This window comes from Vespa crabro, chromosome 16 (genome assembly GCF_910589235.1).
Source record: "Vespa crabro chromosome 16, iyVesCrab1.2, whole genome shotgun sequence".
Classification (NCBI taxonomy): Eukaryota; Metazoa; Arthropoda; class Insecta; order Hymenoptera; family Vespidae; genus Vespa; species Vespa crabro.
In genome coordinates this window covers 5,026,132-5,053,130 of record NC_060970.1, presented here as the reverse complement: position 1 = coordinate 5,053,130, position 26,999 = coordinate 5,026,132, and the positions used below count along the sequence as shown (strand labels likewise).

General features: G+C 34.3%; 1 protein-coding gene across 8 annotated transcripts; it reads left to right on the top strand.

Annotated features, from left to right (window-relative positions):
* Positions 1-234: 234 nt before the first annotated feature.
* Positions 235-26,999, top strand: LOC124429746 (histone acetyltransferase KAT7). 8 transcript variants are annotated; one of them, XM_046975375.1, is made up of 14 exons: positions 235-421; positions 613-1,075; positions 1,169-1,414; positions 1,499-1,762; positions 1,861-2,040; positions 2,603-2,894; positions 2,987-3,281; positions 3,367-3,611; positions 3,735-3,921; positions 16,416-16,509; positions 22,509-22,655; positions 22,745-22,851; positions 23,431-23,607; positions 26,752-26,999. In XM_046975375.1, exons 1-13 carry the CDS (start codon positions 404-406, stop codon positions 23,551-23,553), a joined length of 2,661 nt encoding a protein of 886 aa, XP_046831331.1. In that variant the 5' UTR covers positions 235-403; the 3' UTR covers positions 23,554-23,607; positions 26,752-26,999. The 8 variants fall into 8 exon arrangements, with proteins under 8 accessions (XP_046831331.1, XP_046831326.1, XP_046831325.1 ...); XM_046975370.1 differs by having other exon boundaries at positions 2,534-2,894; XM_046975369.1 differs by having other exon boundaries at positions 2,522-2,894.

Below are 26,999 nucleotides of genomic sequence, written 5' to 3'. Positions count from 1 at the left end.
GATGTACCAAGATGGCCGTCCATTACGTATTATTCAAATATAATTTTCTTCTTAATTGTAAATTTACATATAAAATGAGAATAAAATAATAAATTAATAAAATAATATTTGATATATTAAAATATTTATTTGTAAATATTTCACATATATGAATGAGAGAAAATGAAGAATTAGTACCATTTCTCTATAGAACAAAACATATAATGCAGTGGCATCACTATGATTTAACTAATATACGGTTAATGTGAAGTATTTTCTATGTATACGTAACGATAATATCATAATTTTGCGCGAAATAATATTGAAAATATAAATCATTTTCGTGAATGTATACTCGTAGAATTTACAAAAGAAATGATATTTAATGATTTTTCAAATTCATTAGAAAGATAACATCATAGAAATGACGCCAAAACGCAAAGTAAGTTTTTATGTTTACCAATTTATGTCATTGTTTTGTGAGACACTATTATTATCCCTTTTTTCATAGTTAATACTTGCTGTTAACATTATCGAACGATGAAAAACAAATAGAATGTAAATAATATTTAACATTTTATCATTTATAACAATTATTTAAGCTGTACATAATTTTGTTTTCTATCAACACAGACTACTAGCTCGGAATCTACTTCATCTTCGAGCTCTGGCTCTTCATCTAGTAGTTCCTCAAGTTCTGGCAGTGAATCTAGTTCGTCTGATTCAGAAAACTCCAGCAGTTCTATTAATAGTCAAAAGGCGTCTGATTCGGAAAGATCTAAAAAGAAGGTACCGTTTCCAGCCGCAAGACATGTCAAATCTAAAACTGAGCCAACTCCTACTACTACGGCAGAAAATAAAAACAAGGAGAAAGTACAACCTAAGTCTAGACCAGTGGTTTATTCATCTGAATCTGAAGAATCACCTAATAAGCTCAAATCTGTGAAAAGAAAACTACCTGCCAAACCTAAAGCTACTGCTACTGTAGCACCTGTAGTTAAAGTTCAAAAACCGCCAACTAAACCAGCATCTAATGTTGCCCAACATAAAAATATACCAGCTGCAAAGCCAAGCAATAAACAAACCAAACTTTCAGGTAAAATTTAATAACCCTAAAGATTTTATATATCTTATTGATTAATATATTATACTATGAAAAATGTAATAGTTTTATTTGATAAAACTTCAGGGCCTTCAGGAACAAATATGAAAGTAGCGGATAAGTCTATGAAAATTACATCGGAACCGGTACAAAAGAAATTAAAAAAGAAGAGTATATTTAGCCCTGAAAATAGTAGTGAAAGTGACAATGCTTCTCCACCAAAAATAAATGCGATAAAAGCAGCGAACAACACTGTAAAATGTGCAAAGGCTGCTCCACCTAAAATAAAAACTGCTGAGCCCAAAATAAAACCTACCATACCATCAAGACCTGGTAAGTTATGAATATTTATATTTATTTTTATTGCTATTGTATTTTAAGAGAAAAATTTTCAAATTGATTTGTCACTGATCACAGCGCTAGTTGCTAAAACTCCGCAAATCCAAAAGTCGGATAGCTCGGCCAGTTCAAAGAGCTGTTCGGGTGGATCAGGTTCCTCTGGTTCAACAGATAGCAGTAGCGATTCTGATTCCTCGGAAAGCGTTACTAGTCCGCAATCTCAACCTAAAAAGAAGGATGTTCCACCACCTGTTACACAGAATATCACTACAAATACACAACCAAAAAGACCATCAGCGACAGTAGCACCAGTTAAACCTTTAAAATGTACGAAGAGACAAGGTATATATTGTGATTCATATAATTTAATTGCTGAATATTTTTAATTTATATACATATACATAATATATATATATATATAAATATATATTTACATGCAGGTAGAATAAAAAGTGAGGATGATGGGGATGCATCAGGCAGTGATAAAGAAATGGATGACAATATAGAAGTGAGTTCTTCTAAAGGAACGGTTAAAGGCAAAAGGAAGTTACAAACTCGCAAAGGAAGCAAGCTATTACAACTGCAAGCAAAAGCTGCTAGTGACTCAGAATCGGATACAGGTGGACATATTATTTATTATAGTGCATTACCAACTTACGATTACTTTCTAATTTTAGTTGTACTCTGTATATATTAGTGTTTATTCTATCATAATGGTTTGTTTATTAACTTTCTTATCGATTACTTAAGTACTAAAGAATATTTTGGGCTTTTCCCTATCAATCTTTAAGAGCATGTTCTTTAAATTATTGTTTAAATTAATTGAAGAGTATATAAAAGGGGTAGATTATTTTGTAAAAGCATGTATAGTTTTGAGAAAGAGAAGGGTACTTTATGCAGGGAGTGAATATATAGGACTCTATGCTGCCACCTTAACACAAAAAAGCAGTATTTGCGGTTATGGATGGATGGATGAATTGGACATATATAAATGGCTCGTAGGATTCTGCTGATCAATGGGAGAGAGATCTTTTGTATTGAAAACTAACATGTCCAAGGTGTCCTAAGATGCAGATACAGTCTTTTTGCTTATGGCGGCAGTATGGTTCTCAGGTACGGAAACGATAGAGCGTAAACGTATCCTGCAAATTCCACTGATCCGGTGTGATTTGTCGGGAGTAGCTGAAAGCAAGAGAAGTACGAGCAAGTCGCCAGTTAAGCGTGCTGGTCCTGGTCAGGGCGCTAGACATTCATCATCCGCAGTGAATAGAACGACGCAGAGCAGTACTGGATCTAATACGGTCGCTAATAGAACCGGACAAAACTCTTATAATCGCACACGTACTACCAAGGAAAGAGAATGTCCATTGGCAGCATGCTGCGATTCCCGAGGTCATCTTTCTGGAAAACTGGACACGCATTTTACCTTGGAAGCTTGTCCTTTGTATCACAATACTACGCCACAAAATTGCATGTAAGAAAGATAAAAAAAAGGAATCTATCATTTCTTCGTATCGTAATATACACAATTGTGCGATATTATATTTGTATTATTAATTATTGTAGAGAATTCTACAAGGAAAGGAAGAAAAGGGAAGAAGAACGAAAGAAATCGATAGGCAATCTTGCTAAAAAATCACCTAAAGGAGGACATCAGACAACCGAGCAACGTAATTATCAACTTAAAGTTAAAGAAATGAGAAACAAATGGAAGCCTCACACCGGGGAAGATAATGGGAGTGACAGTGGTAACGATCTTCCTGGAAATGAAAAGGACAGACAACCGCGTTTAAATAATCTCACCTCGGATTATGATCTGAAATTATTTATGGAAGCTCAAGCAATTGCCAGCGAAAAAATAGTAAGCAATATCTATTATATGCTATACCTAAAATCTTTTTCTTCTTGGAACTTATTTTTTCTTTTTTTGAACTTATCAATTATAGGAGAAAGAGTTAAAAGAATTGGATTATGATGGAGAAGGTAGAAACAGTGGTGGCACACGTTGTGTCGAAATGGGAAAATGGGAAATGGAAGTTTGGTATCAAAGTCCATATCCGGAAGAATTTAGTCGTGCTCCTAAACTTTACCTTTGTGAATATTGTCTGAGATATGCTAAAAGTCGTCAGGTATTAAGAAGACATCGAGAAAAGTGTTTGTGGAGACATCCACCGGGACATGAGGTATACAGGTCGGTATATATATCAGCTAATTGATCATAATAAAATAAGAGATGTTTTTACTTTGTGATAATATATTTGAAACATATTCTTTTTTGATTTTTTTTTCTTTTTTTTTTTCTTTTTCATTCCAGAAAAGATAAAATTGGCGTCTGGGAAGTGGACGGTAAACGTTACAAACAATATTGCCAAAATTTGTGTCTCCTAGCAAAGTTCTTTTTGGATCATAAGACTCTTTACTACGACGTGGAACCATTCCTCTTCTACGTGATGACTATAGGCGATTCTGAAGGATGTCATACAGTTGGTTATTTCAGTAAGGTAAGTGGCAAACACTCTACATATTTTTATTTATTATTTTACACTTAAAGAATTACTGTATTAATCAAGACATATGCAATTTATTTCATAGATATGCAAAATAGAAATTTTGACGTTTATTTAATGATTAATAGGAATCATTTTTGATAGTTAAATATACAATCAATCTTTTTGATAGAATATTTGATAAATAGGATAAATTCGTATGAATCTTTGATCTCCTTTTCGAAATTCGAAGTTAAAGTCTCTATAAATCTTGAATGACCTTTGACCCTGGGAAAACGCCCTCTTTCTCTCTCTCTCTCTCTCTCTCTCTCTCTCTCTCTCTCTCTCTCTCTCTCTCTCTCTCTACCATCCCCAGACGTTCCGGAATTTTCTACTACCCCTAAAGGTACACTTGGCAGGTTTCTAATCTATTTTCTCAAACGTGGATCGAATAAGATTGTAGTATCATCATTCTAATCGAGATAAGGCACGAATTTATTCGATTTACATATGCAAAACATGTTTCTTAAGTTTTCTTAAATTTTTCTTTTTTCTTTATTTTTATAATCACATAAAAAGAATTATATTTTTTTTATTATTAATCAATGAATTCAATGCCGAGTTCAGTGAACCCCTTTGCATTATCATTTTGATTGTAAGATTAGTAAAGTCTATTAAATTGCATCGTTAAGTACATTTCTACGATCATTGAGTTTGCGTGTAGGAAATTGTTTTCTTCGAGTATGCCATAAAAAATCTGATTTTTATTACTTTCATTTGATTATACTCAAAGTGCTCATAAACAATAAAATGTGAAATGAATTTAATAAAGCAGTAATATAGTATCTATTTTTCCTTTGAGTCACATTAATGTCTGATCATATTCGTATTTGACTACTTAAACGTACTAGTCCAATGAGAAGTCTACAAGGGTGGTTTTCCATCCTAAACGATGTGTGTACACACACACACACACACACATACGCGCGCGCGTACATATATATCGAGAGTGTAGGGTCGAAATCTTTGCAGACGTTCATCGACCTTTGACCCCGACTGGGCTCGCGACCTACCATAGCTGGGAAGGGTTGATGAAGTTTTACATTTCGGAATCAATACGATTCTCATGGATATAATACTATTCCTGATGAATTACAGACACTTCTCTAATGATTCAAAATCTTTATATTTCCGAAAAGAACAATATCTCATTGCAGATAAGAAAATTATCTTAGATATATCTTCTATAAATTTAATCTCATAAATTTTCATGAGAAAAAGAATCGGATCGATGAATCTAATTTGTTCTTTCTCTTTAGAAATCTAATTTTCAATGGTACACCCTGTATAAAAGGGCGTACCTCCTCGTAGGTTCCTACACTTTCTGCAGAGGTAAAGGTGGCAGCAGTAACAAGAATTATAGGAGTTAGTAGTAGTACTAGCAGCAGTAGTAGTAGTAGTAGTAGTAGTAGTAGTAGTAGTAGTAGTAGTAGTAGTAGTAGTAGTAGTAGTGGCAGTAGCATCAGCAGCAACAGCACCAGGAGCATCAGCAGTAGCAGTAGCAGTAGCAACGCCAAGTCAAAATCTTTATAGACGTTCAACGACCCCGACCCTGGCCAGACAGTCGGTCGGGGTGATGGTAGTGGTTGCTGCTGAAGCTGGTAGTGATAGTAGTGGTGGTGATGATGGTGGTGGTGGTGGTGGTGGTGGTAGCAGCAGTAGCGACGGCTGGGATAGGTAAAGGGAGGGAAGGGGATGTATCAGTGGGGGTGGTGGCCGTGGCTAGCGTACGTAGCGTACGCTATCAGCCCGGCGGCGGTGTTGGAGGTAGAAGAGGGGTGGTTGCGTCGACTGCAACGGGGATGCCGAAGGGCCATGCTCTGACGGAGGGAGTCTAGGGAAGGAGTTAGGGGCGAGAGGGCGTCGCCTCGTGTCGGGTCGTCAACCTTTGCGGCACTGCGACGTCGGGCTCGTTATTATTTCCTCTACTACTACTACTACTACTACTACTACTATTACTACTACTACTACTGCTACTACTACTACTGCTACTATTATTATTATTACTATTACTACTGCCACTACTATTACCACAACTACTACTGTTGGATTCCTTCAGAAAATTCGATGGCACAATTTTTTTCTTACTACTGTTCTTCTACTTCATTCAAACTTTTCTAATAATCTTATATCTTTTACACTCTCCGGTATAATTATATTATTTACATAATATTATTATCATGTTAATATTAATGTTATATTAATTTTAATATTAGACCAATCTTACTGTCACTATTAATATTATATTGATAATAATTTTAATTTTAATCCATTCTCATTCCCTTTAAATATTACTTTAATACAATATGTTTTTAATTTTCACAAGGACAAATCGTGATATCCAAAAAGAAAATTTAACTATTCGATTAGTGTCTCCATTAATTGTAAATGTTACTTATCTTAAATATTAAGTACATAGAATAAAAAAAAAGAGATTAAATTATTGATCGTTTAATTAATGAATTTATTTATAAATAAGAATAAAAACGGCGGGCTTGATAAGGTTTGTAAGTACATAATAACAGTTCATCGTCACTTCTCAGATTTATTCGTCTGCAAACACAATGTGGCTCTCTCTCTCTCTCAGTGTGTATGTGAGTGTGTGTGTGTGTGTGTGTGCATGTGTGTGTCAGTTTTCAGAAACGCTCGAAATCCGGTAAGCCCCGTCCGTAGCCGGAAACGAATTTACGCTCAAGTTCGCGCGCGTAGACCGTTCAAAAGAGGTAGAGAAGGGTCGAAAGAGAGAAAAAGAGATAGATAGAGAAGGGCACACCCATTATGATTGTTCAGATTTACTCTTCCTTAACAGTCTATATAATTCTACTGTAATTAGTCCAAAATCTTTTTCTTTTCTTTTTTTCTTTTTTACTCTTTATTTTTAACAATACAATTTTTTTAATAAAAATTATTTTTAACTTTCAATCTGTACATAATTTAAATCAATCGAATTAGGATATATTTCTAAAAAATTTTTTTTTATATCTAATCAATTATATATATATATTTATTTATTTATTTATATGTAATTATGTCTAGTCATAATATATATATATATATTTTTTTTATTGATTGCCTATTAGAAATGTAAAGAATTTATTTGTTAGCTTTAAATCTTCTTAAGAAAATCTTAGACACGCCCTATTCGATCGATATTTGCAAGAACTCGAGGCAAAATTTTATTTTATTTTATTTTTATTTCTTATTTTACTTTTAATTTTTTCTTTCTTATTCCTTTTTTCTTTTTCATTATTTCATATGAAATTCATATTTGTTTGAATCAAAGAAAATAAAATCAGAAAAAAAATTATATAGAAAGAATAAAGAATAATTATAGAAAGTTTTGTGAGCGATATATATACACACATATATATAAAAGAGAGAGAATAAAAAAAAGTAAAAATACGTGATTCACTTAGAACACATCATTTTTACGATTGGTAATACGAGTCTCCTCTTTCATGGTTTTCCCGCGTATTACTTCGCAGTAGCGACCTCGAGAGCAATAGGAGCGTTGACCTTGAATTATCAGGGCGTTGACCTCGACTGCTCCGGGCGTTGACCCTGAGCAATCTAGGCGTCGACCTTTCGTGACGTGGGCGTTAACCTTGAGGAAGCGTGATCGCTTAACTGCGAATAATATGATCCATTGATGGCTCTTCTGTCATACACACACCACACACACACACACACACAAATAAGATGAACATTTTAAACGATTAGGTTTATCCTAATTATTACATTCATTTTGTTTCGTTGCATACGATATATACATACAAATTTTTGTAAAATTAAATTGAATTTTTTTAAAAAAGGTCAAGTTTAATATAAAACGGTGAATTATTTTTATGAAAACTATGCCTGGACGATTTATATATATATATACACACAATACATTTTTTTTTTCGTATTTGCAATATTTATTTAATATTTATAATTTTGAATGTCAATGTGGATGGTAACATTACAAAAAAATATTTGACTTTATCGATCAATGATAATACTCGCATAAAAAGAAAATAGATGGCGCGATATCATTATTTCAGAAATATTAATTAAATCACTTCTCATCTACATACATAATTTTGTTTAACATTGACATTGTAACACATATGTTAACTTGACCATGTATAATTTGAAGAATACAATTAATTAACAAGGATGTCAAGGTAGAGGAATAATTGTTCAATATTTGAGAATGAAAAGGATGATGAGGAAACAAAAAAATAAATCTTTTCTAATCTTATATAACTTTTGCCATCGATATTAAAGTCAAAGTCATAATTGAAGATGGAAAAAAGAAAATAATAATAATAATAATAATAATAATAATAATAATAATAATGAGATGCACATGGCATATTCAAAATGCAATGCTTCTTTGGACACTCTCCCGAAAAGGAGAAACCCAATGTCACGTGACAGAGGCAAGACTTAAAACCGGTTTTCGGGGCCGCCAAGTCCAACATTCGCAGGACTTGGATGAAACGACCTGTCCTGGTCCTGAAATCCTTGCACCTTTTCTCTTTCTCTCTCTCTCTCTCTTTTTCTTTTTTATTTTGTTAAATAGTTTTGCAAAATATAAGTATAAAAAAACGAACAAACTTTGGATGATCTTCAATTGGGGTCTTATCTTTTCAATTAATTATTCTACTATAATTACATTCGATTCGTATGGAGTTTTAATGAGTCCAATTAAAATCAGACTATACCCAAAGACAAACGGATTCTTGGAGGTCTTAGTAAAGAATGTTGGAGAAGAAGAAGAAGAAGAAGAAGAAGGGAAGGAGGAGGAAGTGGAGGAGAAGGTGGAGGAGGAGAAGGTTCTACATTGGTGTGTGAGGCAGGTTCCGCGTAAACGAGACGACTTCGTCTCCTCTTACAAGTATCCCAGACAGGATCTAAAGAAAGAAGAAGAAGAAGAAGAGAAAAAAAGGAAAAGGTGTTGTGTCTGAGGTGTAAGAGACTCTTGTCGAAAAGTGACTGAGACAACAAGAGTACATTGATCGCCTCAGCGATTCCATGATATATATATTTTCATTTAAACGATTTATTTCTAATACGGGCTTCGTGAGCTGTAAATAAGTCGATCAAATCGATGGTAATTAAAAGGATGTAAAATAAAGAAAAGGATTTATTAAGAAAACGTTTGTTTGATGGTGGTGGCATCGGCGGCGGCGGGGGAGGGAGGGGTTATTGAACCGAAGAAAAAAATCGGCATATATACCGTACGTCGATAAAGAAGAACGTCCGAGAGGAACGTGGAAAAGAGGAAATCGTTCGACGCCGTTTCCAGGGAAACGCGATGATCCAACGTTTGAAGGTTCATTTGCCTAACTTCCGGCGATACGGCAGTTAGCCCGTCACAAACGCTTCCATGGGGTATATATATATATATATATATATATATATATATATATATCCTGAATAATGCATAAGGACAGGAAGGTCTGTGTGAGTGCGAAAGCTTTTCTACATTCAGGAGGAGGAAGAAGAGAGAAGATAGAAGATAGAAGAGAAAGAGGCGTTCAAAGAGGGATGAGATTAAGGGAGAATACCTGCGCCGCTCGCCCGCCCGCCCTTCGAAACCAAAGAGAAAAGAGAAAGATGGAAGCTTGGACCGTGAAGTGTCCGAAAAGAGGACGAGTCCGACGTACATAATATAATAAATGGACAGACGGGTCTCTGGCAGCGTTTATAGTAAAGAGAGAAAGAGAGAGAGAGGAAGAGAGATGAGAGGATTGGGCGGATACTCTGCGAAGATAGGAGACGAAGAGGCATTGGGAGGAAGGGGGGGAACGAGAAAAGGGAAGGAAGGTGTACCAGACGGATACAGGATTGAGAGAGAAAAAGAGACCTCGGGTATTTCGAGTTGGAAGAGGGAAAGAACGACAGACGGTCAGCGTCTGAAACGTGACTCGTGAATTTTCTTCTTCCTCCTCCTCCACCTACCTCTCAGTCCTTATCAATCGAAATCGTAGATTTTTTTCTTTTTCTGTCCATCCGCTTTTTTTTTTTTTTTTTTTCTTTTTTTTCTCTAATATTTCCACAAAATTAATAAATTTTCAACGAGATATGTTTGAAAGTTCAGAAAGGATCTTCCTAAATTCTTACTTAGACCGACGAATAAGAGAAAGGTCATAAATTTCTTTGTAGTAGACGAGAGAAAAAATTATTAAAAAATAAAAGAGAAAGAAAAAAAAGGGAAAGAGAGAAATTTAGAGAAAAAAAAAAAATAGAAAAAGCGTGTATACCCTCAAAAAAATTTGGAAGGAGGGGGAGAGAAACTAATGGACGGTGGAGTAAAATTTAAAGATTTAAAAAAAAAAGAGAAATTAGGAGATTAAGAGTGGGAGCGTGCGGAGTGGGATGGAAGAGAGGAAGAAAACCAGATGATTTTCTTTCCTTCGAAAAATACAATCGGGGTTTTACGGGGGATGGATGGAGTAGCGGCTGGGGAGGGTTAGGTTGTGCGAAAAAGGAGTGGGATGACGTAGAGTGGCACGACGAGAGTCGAGTAGAGTAGTAGAGGTCGTCGATACGATACGCAGCCGCGCGAGAGCTTCGTTGAGAAGAGGTTGGGGTAGGCTCGTCCCGACCATCCCTCTCTCTCTCTCTCTCTCTCTCTCCACCTCCTTCGAACTTCTCCTCCCCTCGTGCGCCTACTCTACGTTTTCTCCTCTTTCCCTCATTCCCCTTATCCTTCTCTTCCTCTTCCTCCTCTTCCTCTTCCTCCTCCTCCTCCTCCTCCTCCACCTCCTCCTCCTCCGCTACCTCTTGCCGACGGACCAGGGTTCGATCGATGCCAGACAGTCCCGTTCGCACGACCAAATCCCACCGAATACACGTCTTTCCCTTAGGAAAGGGCTTTCATCCTTTCTTCCTTTCTCCTCTTCCTCCTCCCGCCCCCTCCCTCTCAATCCCCATTCCTCATCATTTCCTCCTTCTTCCAGAAAGAAAACACCTTTAATTTTCTACTTAACGATATCTCGATATATTCCTAATATTCCAGAGATATTCGCCGATATCGCTGTATCATTATCGTTTATCGATTGATTTCATTCAATATCATATCTCTCTTTGATCTTTTTCTTCTTTCTTTGTTTTTTATTTTTTTTTTTTTCTTCTTCTTCTTTCCTGAAAAGACACTTTCCTGAAAAGATAAAAATAAAAATAAATAGATATTAAAAAGGAAAGAAAAAGAAAAGAAGGAGGAAGGATGTTGTGGGTGAGATAAGAAACGCGTCTCTTTCGGCAGCAACACCCCGTATGTTAAGAGGAACGCTTTGTTGGGCATAAAGAAAGTTGTGGAGGAGGAGGTGGTGGAGGAGGAGGAAGAGGAGGAGGAGGACGACGACGAGGAGGAAACACGGTGCATCTAAATATAGAAGTGACCGACGCGCAAGGAGCCGCGAAACCTTAAGTCTCCTTCACAACGTGACTATCCTCCATTGGTTTCTTCGTCGCCGAAAGTTTGTCTTTTGCTATGAAAGATGTCGTAGTTAAAAGTTTAAAAACTTGATTATAACGATTTGTAACTTTTTTTTTCTTTTCTGCTTTCTCTCTATCTCTCGCGTTTTTTTTTCGTTCCTTTTTTTTTTCTTTTTTTTTTTTTTTTACTTCTAATATCATTCGAAGGACATTAGAGAGAGAGAAAGAAAAAGAAAAAAGAATTGTAAAAATAAGGAATATCTTATAGGTCCATCGAAAAATTAGACAAATAGAATTTCGTTCTAATCGATGATATATAAAATGCAAGGTATTGTCATTTTCAATAGATGCTACAGCATCCTTCTTCTCCGTGGATGACATTTTATTCGCATGAAGTGAAATAATCGATCGTTCAGACTCTCGCCAATCATCTCTCTCTCTCTCTCTCTTGCGTTTTTCATTGTGCTCGTCTTATTCTTACAGCCGAGTAGACGTTCGTTCACCTACGCACAGGGAGGCTAACGCTCCTCCCTCTCTTTCGTTGTGCTCTCCTCCTCCTTCCTCCTTCCTTCTTCACCTCCTCCTCCTCCTCCTCCTCCTCCTCCTCCTCATTCCACCTCACTCGTGCGAGACGTGTTTATGAACGCACCGAGAAGGAAAGAGTAAGCGAGAGAGGGATATACAATGGATGCCAGGCTGCGTTCCAATGCCTTCCTATCGTCGCACGTGTGCGCTCACTTACAGCCACTTTATGGCACTGTGATACACAGAAAAGGATACTGACCGATTGGAAACCTTTTACGATCGACGCCTGTACGCGGTCACGTTGAATGCTTTCTTTCTGCATTCCCGACCGATGACCGATCTTTCTTTCTTTCTTTTTTCTCTCTCTCTCTCTCTCCTCAACTCCCTCACCCTCCCTCCCTCTTTCTTTCCTTCTTTCTTTCTTTCTTTCTTCTTTCTTTCTTTCTTTCTTTCTTTCTTTCTTTCTTTCTTTCGCTTCCTCCATCTTGTCTTTCTTACAAATGCAGAGAAATCGTATCGATGAGAATTTATCGCTATTATAATAATGTAGTCTGTGTTATCTCTTAATACTGGAATACTTTCCAATAACTTTTGTAGAGCATACTTTAGGATCATTTAAAAGTTAAAACGAATTTATTATTCGAATTTGTCCTTTATGGTTGTCTCTTTCTCTCTCGCTTTCTTATTCTCTCGTTAAATTGATAAATTTCTCTTGCAATTAAATAATTCTCTCGCATATTTTTCTACCTACATATGTATGTATTTCTATATTACGTCCGATTGAAATTTAAGTTCTGAAAGTAATGGCTGACTAGTCATCGTCATTGTTGTATTATTATTATTATTATTATTATTGTTATTATTACTATTATTATTATGACCAGCTGTCCATTAATATGAAAGAAACGATGCGAAAGTGTTGGATGATTAATAATGAAATCGTAGCTTATTTACGTAATGACGAATTATCTCTGGAACGGCTAATGTTTCATCAGAATGTGAGATTCTCATTCTGTTATAGAGGATATATTTAGAGTAATATCGGAGATAATCTGTGCTGTGGATGAGCATGAAAATTTATTAAAGATTTCATTGAAATGAGTTATTATTATTATCGATAAAATTTTTTTTATAAATCTAACTTCCGATTAGAATTATGAATTGATCTGATTCTAAACATATTACGTCTTTCTAATATCATTCAATATTCTTTCCAATAAATTTCTTTTTATAAATTTCTTTTTCTTCGATTAAAATTATCAATATTTGATTTTAAAAACATCGTGATTATGTATCCGTAATTCGTCAGATTAATTTAAAACAACGTAGATATATGAAGTGTTAAAATACTATGAAAGCTACACGATCGTTACTCTATGCGCCAGCTTGCTGCGTTTCGGAGATGAAAGGAGCGAAGAAGGGCTCGTATCGATTCCACGGAACTATATCTATGAAATAAGCTTTGACCTCCGCCTCGATGTCTTCGTGAGACTTTCCTACGAGACTCTCTATTCATTCTTTCTTATTCCTTTTTTACTTCTCCAATATCTTAGAAACAATCATACAAACAATATTTTACTAACCGCCTCTCAACACTTGTTAGTTTTAATGACGGCCATGTTTAAGGGGTGACTTTTTATATTCACGTTTCTTCGCCGATAAAACAGATTTTTATTTTATATTATATATACCCTGTGGGAACAATCGTAAAAAAGAAAATGTGTTACATTTATACTTCTTATGTCTATTTTATTAAATTCCAATTTTACATAATATCAAAATAAAGAAAAGACTGAATAAATTTTTACTATAAATTAGTTTATAGTAAAAATATAGCGTGTATAGTGTATATATATTTACATATACACACACACACACATATATATATATATATATATATTCGATCACTTGGAAGGATAACAATTTCGGCACATCGTGCCGATTGTTTCGTATTAAATGAACACAGCAAAAGAGATGCATCAGGGAATGCAGAGGTGGGGATAAAACGGGTGATGCCTCCTTTCGCGAGAAACGTTTGCCGCAAGTGTTAGTGGTAGGGATGGCGAGACGGCCCTGAGTCTCTGAAGACTACCGGTCCAAGGCCGTCGCGGGCCCCAGATTTTCTCTCTCTCTCTCTCTCTCTCTTTCTCTCTCTCTTCTGTTCACCTCTTACCCTCTTCGTGTCTCTTTGTTTGCCACTCTCCTCCACGGAACTCTAAGAAAGTTGCTGCCCCTCCTAAAACTTCACTCTGACGTGGTTCCCCTTATTTAGCCTTCATACGGTTCCACTTGAAATCCTATGAAAGCCAATAAAAATTTAGATCTTTTCCTTTTCTTCCTTTTTCATCGTCAATATTTATCGTCATCTATTTCCCCCCTCTCTTTACATAGACCTCTCAATCTATTTATTCATTTTATCAAGCACGTAAGATAATATGAAGTATAAAATTTATAATCTGTACTTCATGAATATAGTTGATAGAAATCTTGATGATTATGAATAGTAAAATGACTATGATGAATAGTAACGAATGTGTTCGTAATCAAAGAAACTTTGGTATAGTCATTTAATAAGGAATAGTGCTGTTGGACTTTCAGTAGATTGCGGAGTGCTAACCGATCCTTTGGTCCCGGTCAAAACGGCTCTTCGAATGACCAACCGAGAGGGGCCTTATGCTGCACTCTCTCTCCCCTCTCCTTCCCTTCCTCCCTCCCCCCTCTCCCCCACTCCCCCTCTCTCTCTGACCTCTTCGCATCGTTTCTTCCTTCTTCCTCTTCGTCTCCTTTTAGCAACTCGCTCGCTTACTCGCACGCACGCGCGGTCTCTTCAGGTTGTGTCCTTCGGATCGTTGTTGCCTCACTCGGCGGTTAGCAACAGCTTGGCTGCTATGCCCGGTAATACCGGGTGTCTTAAATAAAACACTACTTACTTTTGCACATTATACAGCATTTTCTCTCCTCAAGGATTAATCAGCAGGACATTTAATCAACGATTTTAGATTATTTCGATAGGTTCAAATACAATTTTAGTCATCTGATCCATTAATTAACTTCTTTCTAATATCCTTTTTTCTTTCTAGATTTATTTCTCATGTCAACGTTATAGAAAAAAATTGTTTGAATTTAAGATACATTATGAATCTTTTTTAATAAATTGATTTAAGATTTTTAATAGGTTTTAGGTTATCTCGTTATCGTTGGTAAAGGTGAAATCTGTCTTTTCGACATGAAATATAAAAAGAATATGGAAGAGTATTGCAACGATTTTATTTACTTTCTTTTTTATCTTTTAACGATCATTTGTCTTTGAAATTGAAATCTACTCCTTTACGTTTTCCATAATATTTTTTCTCTTTTTTTTTTCTGTTTCTTTTTTATCTTCGATAGTTAGCCCGTATAAATGATCTATTGTAATAATTGACAAAAAAAAAGAGGGGTGTTGCTAGCTCTAGGGCATTGCTCGTAATGCAGGATAAAAGATTAAGCTTCTTCTCTCTTTTCGAGCGAAAATGAACGTTCGTCAGAGATTTTCCTTTGTGTTGAAGTGGACAAAGATACACAATGCCGATTGCAGAATTGCATTTTACTACAATTGTGCGATCATGTCACAGGGATAAGAAGAAAAAAAGGGGGTGTTGCGGAATGAGGGTATTCTATAAATGAGACTTCTTTGAGTAAATACAATTGTATTATTACCATTTATATATTATATTAATAGTATATACATATACATACATGTTCCAATTATTTATTTATTATGGATTGCTCGGACATTGAAAAGAATTTTTATTTCATTCGTTGGAAAAATTAATTGATATTTTAATTAAAAGGACAATTTATAAAAGGAAGAAAAGGAGGGAGAAGAGGAGGAGAAGATCCGATATAGAAGTAGAGGAACGATCGGTTATCCTGTAAATGAAATTCTTTGGGAGTATCTCTCATGCAAAAGGGCTTCAATTAGAAAGGAGGACGAGGAGTACCACTTAAATTAGAATAAATTCGATATTATAAGTCAAGATGCCTTGATATTACTTTTGTCCCGACTTCGTCGATCTATCAAGTTGTCAAAGTACGAGTGATCTATCACAAGAGAAGATAATTTTTTTCATTATTATTATTGTTGTTGTTGTTATTATAATATTATTACTATTTTACTTAATTTTAATTATACGTATCAAGTTAGAACGTTTGATGTTTTAATGCAGAAACAGATAGAGAGAGAGTGTGTGTGTGAGAGAGAGAGAGAGAGAGAGAGAGAGAGAGAGAGTACAATGATCTCGAAGAAAGGGAATACCCGAAATAGATCTCTACCGTACTTCAGGGACGAATTAGAGAGGATATTTGAAGGACGTGTGTTAAATTTGTAAAACATGACTGATTCGCAACAACTCCTTCAAATATTAATCCATTACTTTTTCGTACTTCTTTTTTCCTCTTGATATGCAATTTTTTAAAAGGTTCACATTCATATTGTTTCTGTTTATTTAATATTCCAGGAAAAGAATTCTTTCCTGAACTACAACGTTTCCTGTATCTTGACGTTACCACCATATCAGAGACAAGGCTATGGAAGACTTCTCATCGACTTTAGTAAGTACAGTCTTTTATAATAGTAATAATATAATCTAACATGTATATAAAATCTCAACTTCAAAAAGGCAACATCCTTTAAGCTAAAATACCAGAAATAGATATATAACTCGTTCAAATCAAAGTCTTTGTTTCTTTATAATAGATTTCTCTCGGTAATATACTTCTTTGATCTGTTAAAGACATCTTAAGAGAGAGAGGGAGAGAGAGAGAGAGAGAGAGAGATAAGAAATCAATTGGCCAAATCCCAGGAAGTAAGATTCGATAATAAGAAAGAAAATTGGGTGTTGTGTCTCTGGTGAAGACCTTAGGGAATACAATAATTCGTGAATTCTTGCTACTTGAAAATAAAAAGAGAAAGAAAAAGAAAAACAGACAAGAAAAAAGAAAAGGAAAGATAAAAGGGATCTTTTAGGACACAAAAGAAATTCTCTATCTCTGTGAAATTCCATTGTGAATCCTCGTCAATGATGATCCTAGTGTCCATTGGTCGTAGTTGTTTGTCGCAGTAACGAACAGTTTCTAAAGACCCCCTTCAATCCCTCCCACTGCCTACTCCCTCTTTCCTTCTCTCTCTCTCTCGCTCTCTCTCTTTCTTTCTCTTTCTCTCTTCAGCGAATCGTAGCGTAGATAATTAAACGTGGGCTTTTTGCCGTGACGTCATTTTCATTGATGCCGTCGAGGCATGTTGGGAGGGAGAAACAGTGATGAGGGAAAGGAGGAGAGATAAACGGGAGGGGGTGAGGTTTGTGTGGGTCGACGTACTACCAAGGGAGGATTAGAGTTGCGGATGGGGTGGTGGTTCCGCAGGGTTTGCTGCAGAGAGAAAGAGAGAGAGAAAGAGAGAGAAAGGTAGAAAGAGAGGAAGAGAGATAGAGTGGCGTAGGAACCTGGTAAAATCGTTGGGTTAACGTTGGTGTATTGGAAAGAGTGTATGGTCGAGATACACACTGTAGTTATATCGGTATTGGTATATACTGATGTAGAGAAAGAAAGAGAGAGAGAGAGAGAGAGAGAGAGGGAGACAGAGAGAGTGAGAGAGAGAGAGAGAGAGAGAAAGGAACCCGGTAAAATCGTAGCATAGTCTGGGCTACAGCGACGACAACACATTGATGTATTAGAAGTGGTGTATGTGTAGTCGAGATACAGTGTTAGTATTGGTATTGGTGTTGTACAGAGAAAACGAGAGATAGAGAGGGAAGTAGAGTGGCGTAGGAACCGGGTGAAATCGTAGCAAAGTCTGGGCAACGTCGACGTCAACGTAGATGTATTGGAAGTGGTATATGATCGAGATATAGTAGTAGTAGTGGCTTGGTGGTATACTGGAGTGGTTAGCAGGAGCAGCAGGAGCAGCAGCAGCAGCAGCAGCAGCAGCAGCGGAAAGTGCGACGCCCGGCGTCTCGCCGCATCGATCGACTACCAACCCCCACCATACAGCATCAGCACAGGCCTTGCGGATTCGCACGAACGCGCAGTCAAACACAGAAGGGCGACCACTGAGGGTGTACTACGCGTTTACTAGAGTGAGAGAGATAGAGAACCCAGACACGCAAAGTGTCCGTCTCGTTTCCCTTTCCACCTACCCTTTCGACGCAACCCAGCCAGACTCTACCTTTCTCTCTCTTTCTCTCTTCGGTACTTGCGTAGGGATCGCAATCGTATGACCTCCCGTGACCTCGCACCACTAGTCCCTCTTCTAGGGTTGGTTGCCGTAGGTAGGGTTGCCAGGCCCACCACCAACGCCCTCTTTTCCTTCTTCTCATGTAGGACTAAGAGAAGGAGGAGTCTTCTTCTTCTTCTTCTTCTTCTTCTTCTTCTTCTACTACTACTACTACTATTACTACTACTACTTCGATTTTCTACCTCCATCATTCATTCTCTTCCTACTATCCAACGATTCCAAAAGTCTGCAAACTAAACGGACGCGTAATGAATGCGTTCAACCCTCCCGAAGTAATCGTTGGAATGGGAATCAGAGGGAGAGAAGCCAGAAACAAGGTGGTTCTGATGGTGATGCTGTTTGGAGGGAGGATTGTCCTCTCTTTCTCTCTCTCTCTCTCTCTCTCTTGTCTCTCTTGAGCTTGTGGAAGTTTGCACGGACCAGGAAGACGCAGGAGGAAGAGGAGGTACTCAGTATGGTCGTTGAACCTCCCAGTCTCCAGGACATCCCGGAATAGGACCGGTCCTGCTCTCTCTCTCTCTCCCTCCCTCCCTTCCTCTCTCTCCCCCTCCCTGTCTTTCTCTTTTGCTTGTTCCTACTTCGTCGCAGGGGTTCCTATGTTTCCCTTATCCACTGTGCGTGTGTATATACATATATATACTTTTTCTTTTTATTTATTTATTTTTTTAACGAATAGCCACAAAAATCCGCCAGATGCAATACGATCTTTCAGATCGAAGCTACGATTAGGAGGAAGCGTAATATGAACTGCGTCGAATGATGATCTCCTCTTCTCGATAAACGAGTGTTCTTCCTCCTCTTCCTCCTCCTTCTCTTGGAAGTCGATCCTTCTTATAGAGTACTCGAGTATCGTTCGCTTCGGTGAAAGACAGTAGTCCGAAAAGGTTTAAGATTTCGATCAGGATATATACCCTTAGGTCCCTGAACTATCGAACTTGATCTCACTCTTTTCCTTATCGTTTCAAACTTTTCTAAAATCTAGTTCATTTATATAATGATAGCTGGTTTTTATTTTGAGATAAATAGTTTCTATTCGATTAGGCTCTCACAATATATTTCAATTTTTTTTTTTTTTTTTTTTAGGTATCATTATTACATTCACAATGTACAAAATCAAATAATAATATCAGCGTTATGGTTTAACTATGTTCTATCCGTTGTAAGATAAACGTTATTAAGATATTGACTGAAATTGTAATAAAATAGTATTATCATTGTCCGATAAGATAATAATCAGTTAACTTGGATATCACGTTGATTGTAAATTTTTGTTTGGGTTAGATTAAGTTAGGCTGTTTGATATGTTTTATTAGGTAGAAATTTGAATTGTAATTATTAAAAGTTGGAGAAGTTTCATATTTTTTAAATTGTTTATCTAATCAATTAGACATATAATTACGTAGTTACTTATAAATAATATAAAGAACACGTGTCGTTATCATGTCGATAACGGTCTAACTTTGAGTAGGCAAAAACTAAATGAGAATACTGATTCACCATTTTTAGGGTAATGAAATAAATTAATAATTAATAATGGTATTGTGTAAAACGAGCTGAAAAATTAACAAAAGAAAAAAAAAAAGAAAAAAAAAAAAGAAAAAATGAAGAAAACTCATTTCTCTTGTCAGATTAATTCGGAAAATGGGCTGGCCATGTCAAGATCGAACTTGAAAGGCCAACTGATATCGTTGTGAATCTCGTTGAGAGGAAATAACCACCGCGGTTCTGTTGGTTACGCGTAATGCAACCAGGTGCATATCGAAACGTTTGTTGGTTATCAGGAAAAAAAACTTTGATAACAAATTTGATGTGAATAAAAATTAATTACCAAATGAATAAACTCTCTCCGTTAATAAAAAAGTAATAAAAAGGAAAAAAAAGTATATATATACTTCTATAAAGATATCTTGTCCGTATAAATTAAATATAATTTCATATGCATTCTGCAATAATCGATCAATTAAAAAGAAAGAAACGTATAAAATGATTAAAGGCATTAAAATAACAAAATTATAAAAATATAATATATTTTTAGTAATGAAAAAAATAAAAATAATAACAAAATTTTGTCAATAATAGGGTAAACATTTCTAATCAAATTAGGATTTCATTAGAAATACAAACTAAAACAATTAATGAACATATTTCGATAACATAACCACATATCTCTCTTTCTCTTTCACCTCTTCTATCTACTCGGATACTCGAAGCAAGCGATGCGGAACGAACGTTCAACCGAAGAAGAAAGAGTATACCTCATCATGCTTTTCTTGCTTCAGCAGCCACGTTGCTGGCAAACGAATCTTTCTTCTCTTCTTTTTCTTCTTCATAATAATTTTTATGAAATAAATTATACTTCTAAAACCTCATCGATCTATGATCGTGGTGAAATTATTGATTGCACGAGGTATGAAAAATTAATTAAAAAAAAAAAAAAAAAAGAAAGAAAAAAAAAGAAAGAGAAAGAAAGAAAAAAAAGCAAAGAGAAATGAGAAAAGTATAGTTAGTTTTCCGAAGATAATGTTGTCGCCATCTTGGACGAAGCCTCGACCCGGTATTCTTGGTATTTCTCGTCTAGAGTCTAAAACGGACTCTCAACGAACGGATGTGGACGGATGCGGATGCAATCCTGAGGCCTCTCTGCTATTTCATCCTTCGCCGGTCACTGACACTATGCGTGCCGATCACTATATAAGCATCCAAAGACTACTTCCAATTCCAATATGGAATAATCCAAATATGATTGATCTTCTTCATCGACATCATTGATTAATTATAGATTCTTCTTCTTCATGCTTTTTTCTCTTTTTTTTTTTTTAATCTAATAGATTTTTTTATTTATCTTTCAGTTTGTTTAATAATACTAATTAGTATTATTATTATATATATGTGAAAGTGGAAAATTTGAAAATGAGATGATGCATATGCATATATATATATATATATATATATATATATAGAATTTAGCTCGGTGCATTTAACCGATAGTAACATAACATTATCTTAATATTCGAAAGAGAAAAGCAAGAAGAGACGAAGGAGTCGAGATGCATTTCGTTGGAAAGTGCAGTCGAGTGCAGACGTATCGTAGATATGTATTCGCATCGATGCACTTAACCCTTAACTTCTATAGTATAAATGCACAATCGGGAAGTCTCTTGGAATTTTTTTATAGGTCAAATTTTTCTCTCTCTTATTTTTTATTTTTTTTTTTTTTTTTTTTTTTTACATATGAACTTTTCAAAGTTGTCAACAACGTTTAATTAATTAAACAATTTTTTATTTTCATTGTAACAGATTGCACGTTTATTCCAATGTCACGATGCAGTATATTATTAAAAACATATCAGGTATATAAATGTATAGCGATATATATTAAATTCTTATTAATTTATTTGCAAAGTTTATATTCATTAATTTATATATACATAATTAATTGACATTATAAAATTTAATATTATAGAAATTAGCATAGAAAAGGGTCTAAAAGTAAAAAAAAAAAAAAAAAAAAAAAAAAAAAAAAAACATAGATGACAGAATAAATCCTTGAACTTTTTGAAATCATTCAAAAGATTGATGTTTTCTCATTTTCAAAAATTATGTGACGTGGATGATGGTCAAGTGCAATAGGGAGATTCTATAAAATGTCATGTGCGAAACAGTCATATCATCAGAGTCAGCTAGTCAGTATTCGTCGACACTCCTATAATGTTGAAAACGAACTCAACTGCCTTTCTATTTCCTGTGATCGTCAAGCATTATTTATGAAGGTGTATTATCCCTCTTTCGCGATGCATCCCACGCGATGCTTGCTTTTCCATTCAGAGAACTTACTATACCAGAATAACTGTGTGCGTGTGTCTATGGAATCCTGATTTTACGGAACGGCTTCTATTGTTGGCTTCATTGGCTCGAGACAAGCCTTTTCTATATACAACACTGTTCTTCAAAATGAAAGAGCACAAGTTTTGTGTTAGGCGAGGCGCCTACGTTCAACCGTGCTAACTTCCTCATTTATACTTTTTTCTTCTTCATTTCAATTTTTTTTTTTTTTTTTTTTTTATAAATCCTAGCCATATTCTATAATTTTTAATTGACGTACATAATTCTACATTTATATATACATTGACGTACATAAAACTATATTTATATATATATACTATAATTATATATAAAATAAAATAAGAGATATATTATTTTGATAATAAATGTCAACAAAAATCGTAAATTGAATGGAAAGAGATTACGGTAGCATAGAATAAGTTATGAAAAAGAAAAGAAAAAAGAAACAATTTATGAAATGTAATTTTTCGATTAGGTTACCTATTAACAAGGGTTGAGAAGAAGATAGGTTCACCGGAGAAACCTTTATCGGATTTGGGTCTAATATCTTATCGAAGTTATTGGAAGGACGTTTTGTTACAGTACCTTTGCAATTTTGGTGGCAAGGAACTTTCAGTGAAAGGTAGAGAGATTAATTATTCGTTTTGTTTTTCTCAATGTTATGAATTTTAAATTATTGTAGAAACAATTGTAATCTTTTTGACTTAACAGACATTAGCAAAGAAATGGCGATTGACTCTTATGATATCGTCAGTACTTTACAAGCTCTTGGAATGATGAAGTATTGGAAGGGCAAGCATATTATATTGAAGAAACAGGTAAGTTTTTGTCTTTCTATCTATTTTATTTTATTTTATTGATTTTTTTAATTTTTTATTATTTTTTTTTTCATCTTTATATTCAATCATGAAAAAATACGCTCAAGAATATAATTGGCTGCAAATTTGATGACTAATTATTTACGATGAGAAATATAAAATAAAAGATTATACAATAACGATAATAATGTAGTCTTTAAAAACTGCTAATTAACCATACTGGCAAATTAAAATGAAGATTTTTTTTAAATGATAACTAGGCATATCGTACCTTTGAAATTCTTTAACTGGTCATGATAAAAAATTCAAATAAAAAATTCAAAAAAATAATAGCTGGGATATCGTCGATAAAATTTTCGAAATGGTTTATCATAACATTTCGTCATTGAAATCGACTGATAAATAATATTAATTCCTTATACCGAAGAAAGCAACAAATTGAAACAACAAATTGAAGTTCCTAATTAGATAAATTAAAGGAGGGAAGGGGAATTGAAGGAGGGGTAAGGAGAGAAAAAGAAAGACAGACAGAAAGACAGATAGATAGATGTGTTAGAAATAGTGAAAAAATAATTTCAGGATGTGATAGACGACTATAAGGAGAGGGTGAAGAGACGTGGTCTCGTCTACAAGGAGATCGATCCGGAGTGCCTAAAATGGAATCCCTTCCAGCCTCCCAAGACTCCCTCAGCTTCGAACTAAGAGGGCAAAGAGGAAGATCGGAAAGAGATGAAGAAAAGAAGGGAAAGGAGAAAGGTTCGACTCTTCTCTCTTGTAAAGTAGTATGTGAGAAACCCCGTCGTATGTATGATGAGACTTAAAAGAAAAGAAAAAAAAAGAGGGACGGTAAGAAAGAGAAAGAAAAAGAAAGAATGATGTCAACGTTTCCATGTCTCTCTGTCTGTCTGTCTGTCTGACTGCATGTATGTATGAGTGTATGTGTATGTATGTGAATCATAACAACATTCATATATATATATAATATCTAAGAGAGAGAAAGAATGACATTCTAACATTGATATATGTATAATATGTTAGAAAGAGAAAAAATGATATTAACATTCATATGTGTATACATGTAAGAGAAAGAGAGAGAGAGGGAAAGAATGATACTATCATTCATAAGTGTATAACATGTCAGGGAGAGAGAAAGGGAATGATATTAACGTTCATATGGGTATATATGTATATGAGAGAGAGAGAGAGAGAGAGAGAGAGAGAGAGAGAGAGAGAGAGAGAGAGAGAGAGAGAATGATGCCAATATTTATGTGTGTATATATAAATGTGAGAGAGATGCAGTTATACGTGTGTGTATGCGAGAGAGAAAGAGAGAGAAGTATGGCAAGATCCAATCCTTTGGCACTCCTTTTGGAGTGTTCAACAAGGAGGCGTTGGGTTGGTCGATTTCTCTTGTAAATTTTTTTCTTTTTCCTCTTATTCTTCTTTTTCTTCTTCGTCATCGTCATTGCAGAGAAGCCGTAAAGCAGATTTCACGCCTGTAACGATTGGTAAGGGCCATAGAATCCTTCCTGGAACTCGTTCGTTCCACGTCGAAGTCTCTGAAGAGACCAATGAGGAACGTGCAAAAGTGGACTGAGAAAAAGATTAGATGAGAAGTTGGTATATGTATGGCAGTTGTTGTAGTTGCTTCTTCTTCTTCTTTTATTTATTTATTTTTTCTTCTTCTTCTTCTTCTTCTTCTTATTATTATTATTATTATATTTTTTCTACTTTTTTATTCTTTATTTTTTATTTTTTATTTTACGAAATAAACGAATACAGAGACCACGATTAGTTTTTCCCTTCGTAGATAAGATAAATATTTTTCATCCTTGATTTTCGATCTTTCGTGCTTTATTGGAACTTAAATATATTTTTTATTAATTAATAATAATAATATATTATTAATACTATAATAATAAATTATTAATGCTACAATATATATATATATATATACAAAAAAAACAGAATATTGTGTAATTTAATAATATATTATTATTGCTATTAGAAATAAATAATATATTTAAGTCTAAATATATATATATATAAATTAGTTTCTTTTTCCTCCTCTCTTTCTCTTCATAGATGTTACCACTATAGTTTAGACCCTTCGTATCTTGACCTTGTAGGTCGGGGATAGAAAAGGGATGGAAGGTCAGCTTATATATGGTGAGTCTGTCTCAACCATACAAGTATTTATATACATATGTATGTATGTTTGTATGTATGTATGTATGTATGTACGTATGTGTGAATGTATGTATATACTCTGAGTTAAAAAAATGTAGGAATCTCCATGACTTTATTTATTATTATCACATAGAAATGAAAGAAATTGTTTTTTTAATAAAATCATTATTACGTTTTCTTCATTTATAAAATATTATTTATTTCGAAATCTCTTATTTAGAAAACATATTAAAGTAAATTTAGGTTAAAAGATAAATAGTTGATAAAATTATATGAAAAATTTTTGAAAGGTATTCTGACCGAATTTCATATACAAATTCTATGCATGAAAGATGTGTGTATATATATAAATATTTAAGAGCACATATATATTCGTTTACGTAGATTAAAGAGAGTTAACGATGTTGAGCATGTTCATTCGGAAACTTCCAATCTAAATATTTCGGAAACAGCACATCTTTGGGAATAATGTTTAATAGAAAAGTTTCACGGTTTCAACGAGGCAATACAAGTATCCCATTTATTTGTTAATACTTAGATTTTTTTAAGATTATTAGTAGATCAACTCTTTTATTTCGAATGAAAATTTATAGCTCTTTATTTCTTCGTATATTCTTATTTCGAAGGGGAAAAAAGGAGAAACTTTTTTTATTTAATATTTTTTCCCAAAAATGCATCGTTTTCACGATACATATTTATATTGAAAGTTTTCAAATGAACACGCTGTATATAATATAGACACATACAATACGCGTATATGTGTATTATGTATATTATCGATCAGTTCGGCAAAGTGCCTCCTGTTCGTTGGTGAGAGAGAAAATAAAGAAAAAAAAAAAAAAAAAAAACAAAAAGAAATATAGAGCGACGGATACACGAAGGAAGGAAGGAAGCAGCCTATCGTTAAAGAAACATAAAAATAGCTTGGAAAGTATATTGCAAGGTCAAAGGCGATCGATCTACCGAACTATTTATTATTTTGCCATTTTTCTTTTCTTTGTCTCTACTGGAGGAACAATTGATATTTGAAATTAATTGAATGAAACATTAATTAACGAATAGAATGTAATATATAATAAATAGATATTATGTGAGATTTGTATGAAGAATAATTATATATATGTATATACATATATTAACAAATCTCCATGTAATAAGTTGATTAATTTTTATTATTAAACGTTATCTTTATAGGATATATATATTTTTTTTGCTCATATAACTATTCCACCATTCCTTAAATTTAGAAATAACTCAAATATTTACTGATAATTATTATAAAAAGGTTATATAATAGTATGTAATCATCAGTATATATATTGGATATTCAGCGTAACGGTTGCCACAATTTTTCAAGCACTTTCGAGAGTTCGACAAAAAAATGCTTCAAATAAAAAATCATCAATGATTCATAGTGAACAAATCCAGAAAATAAAAATTGCAGAAATACTATTTTTTCAACAAAAAATAGAGGTCACCTTTAGTTTTTTACGCGCTACTATATAACTTTTTCTATGCAATTTTCTAAGAAAAATTAGACAAATTCAATCAATGTAGGACAAAGATACATTTGTTCAATAATTTGTTTAAAAAATCACTTATTCTTTCCATTCTACAAACAAATATTTTTTGTTAACATTAGTGTTTGACTAACACATTTAAAAGAACACATATAAAAATTAATATTTAAATAATATTTCTATTTTATAGATATCACCAACATACGACTATTCAATATCCGAAAGTCGGCAGTTTTTATGGGGAAGATAGAACACTATAGGAACATTTTAAGAAATGTATTATATCAACATTAATAATTGTAATTATAACTATGTACAATTTACTACATTTACTACATTTAGCTACATCTGTAAATTAATAATAAGATTGTAAAAATGTAACATTAGTGTAAAATCGAAAAATCAGTCAAATAAAAATTTGTGTTTTTCCAATTCAAA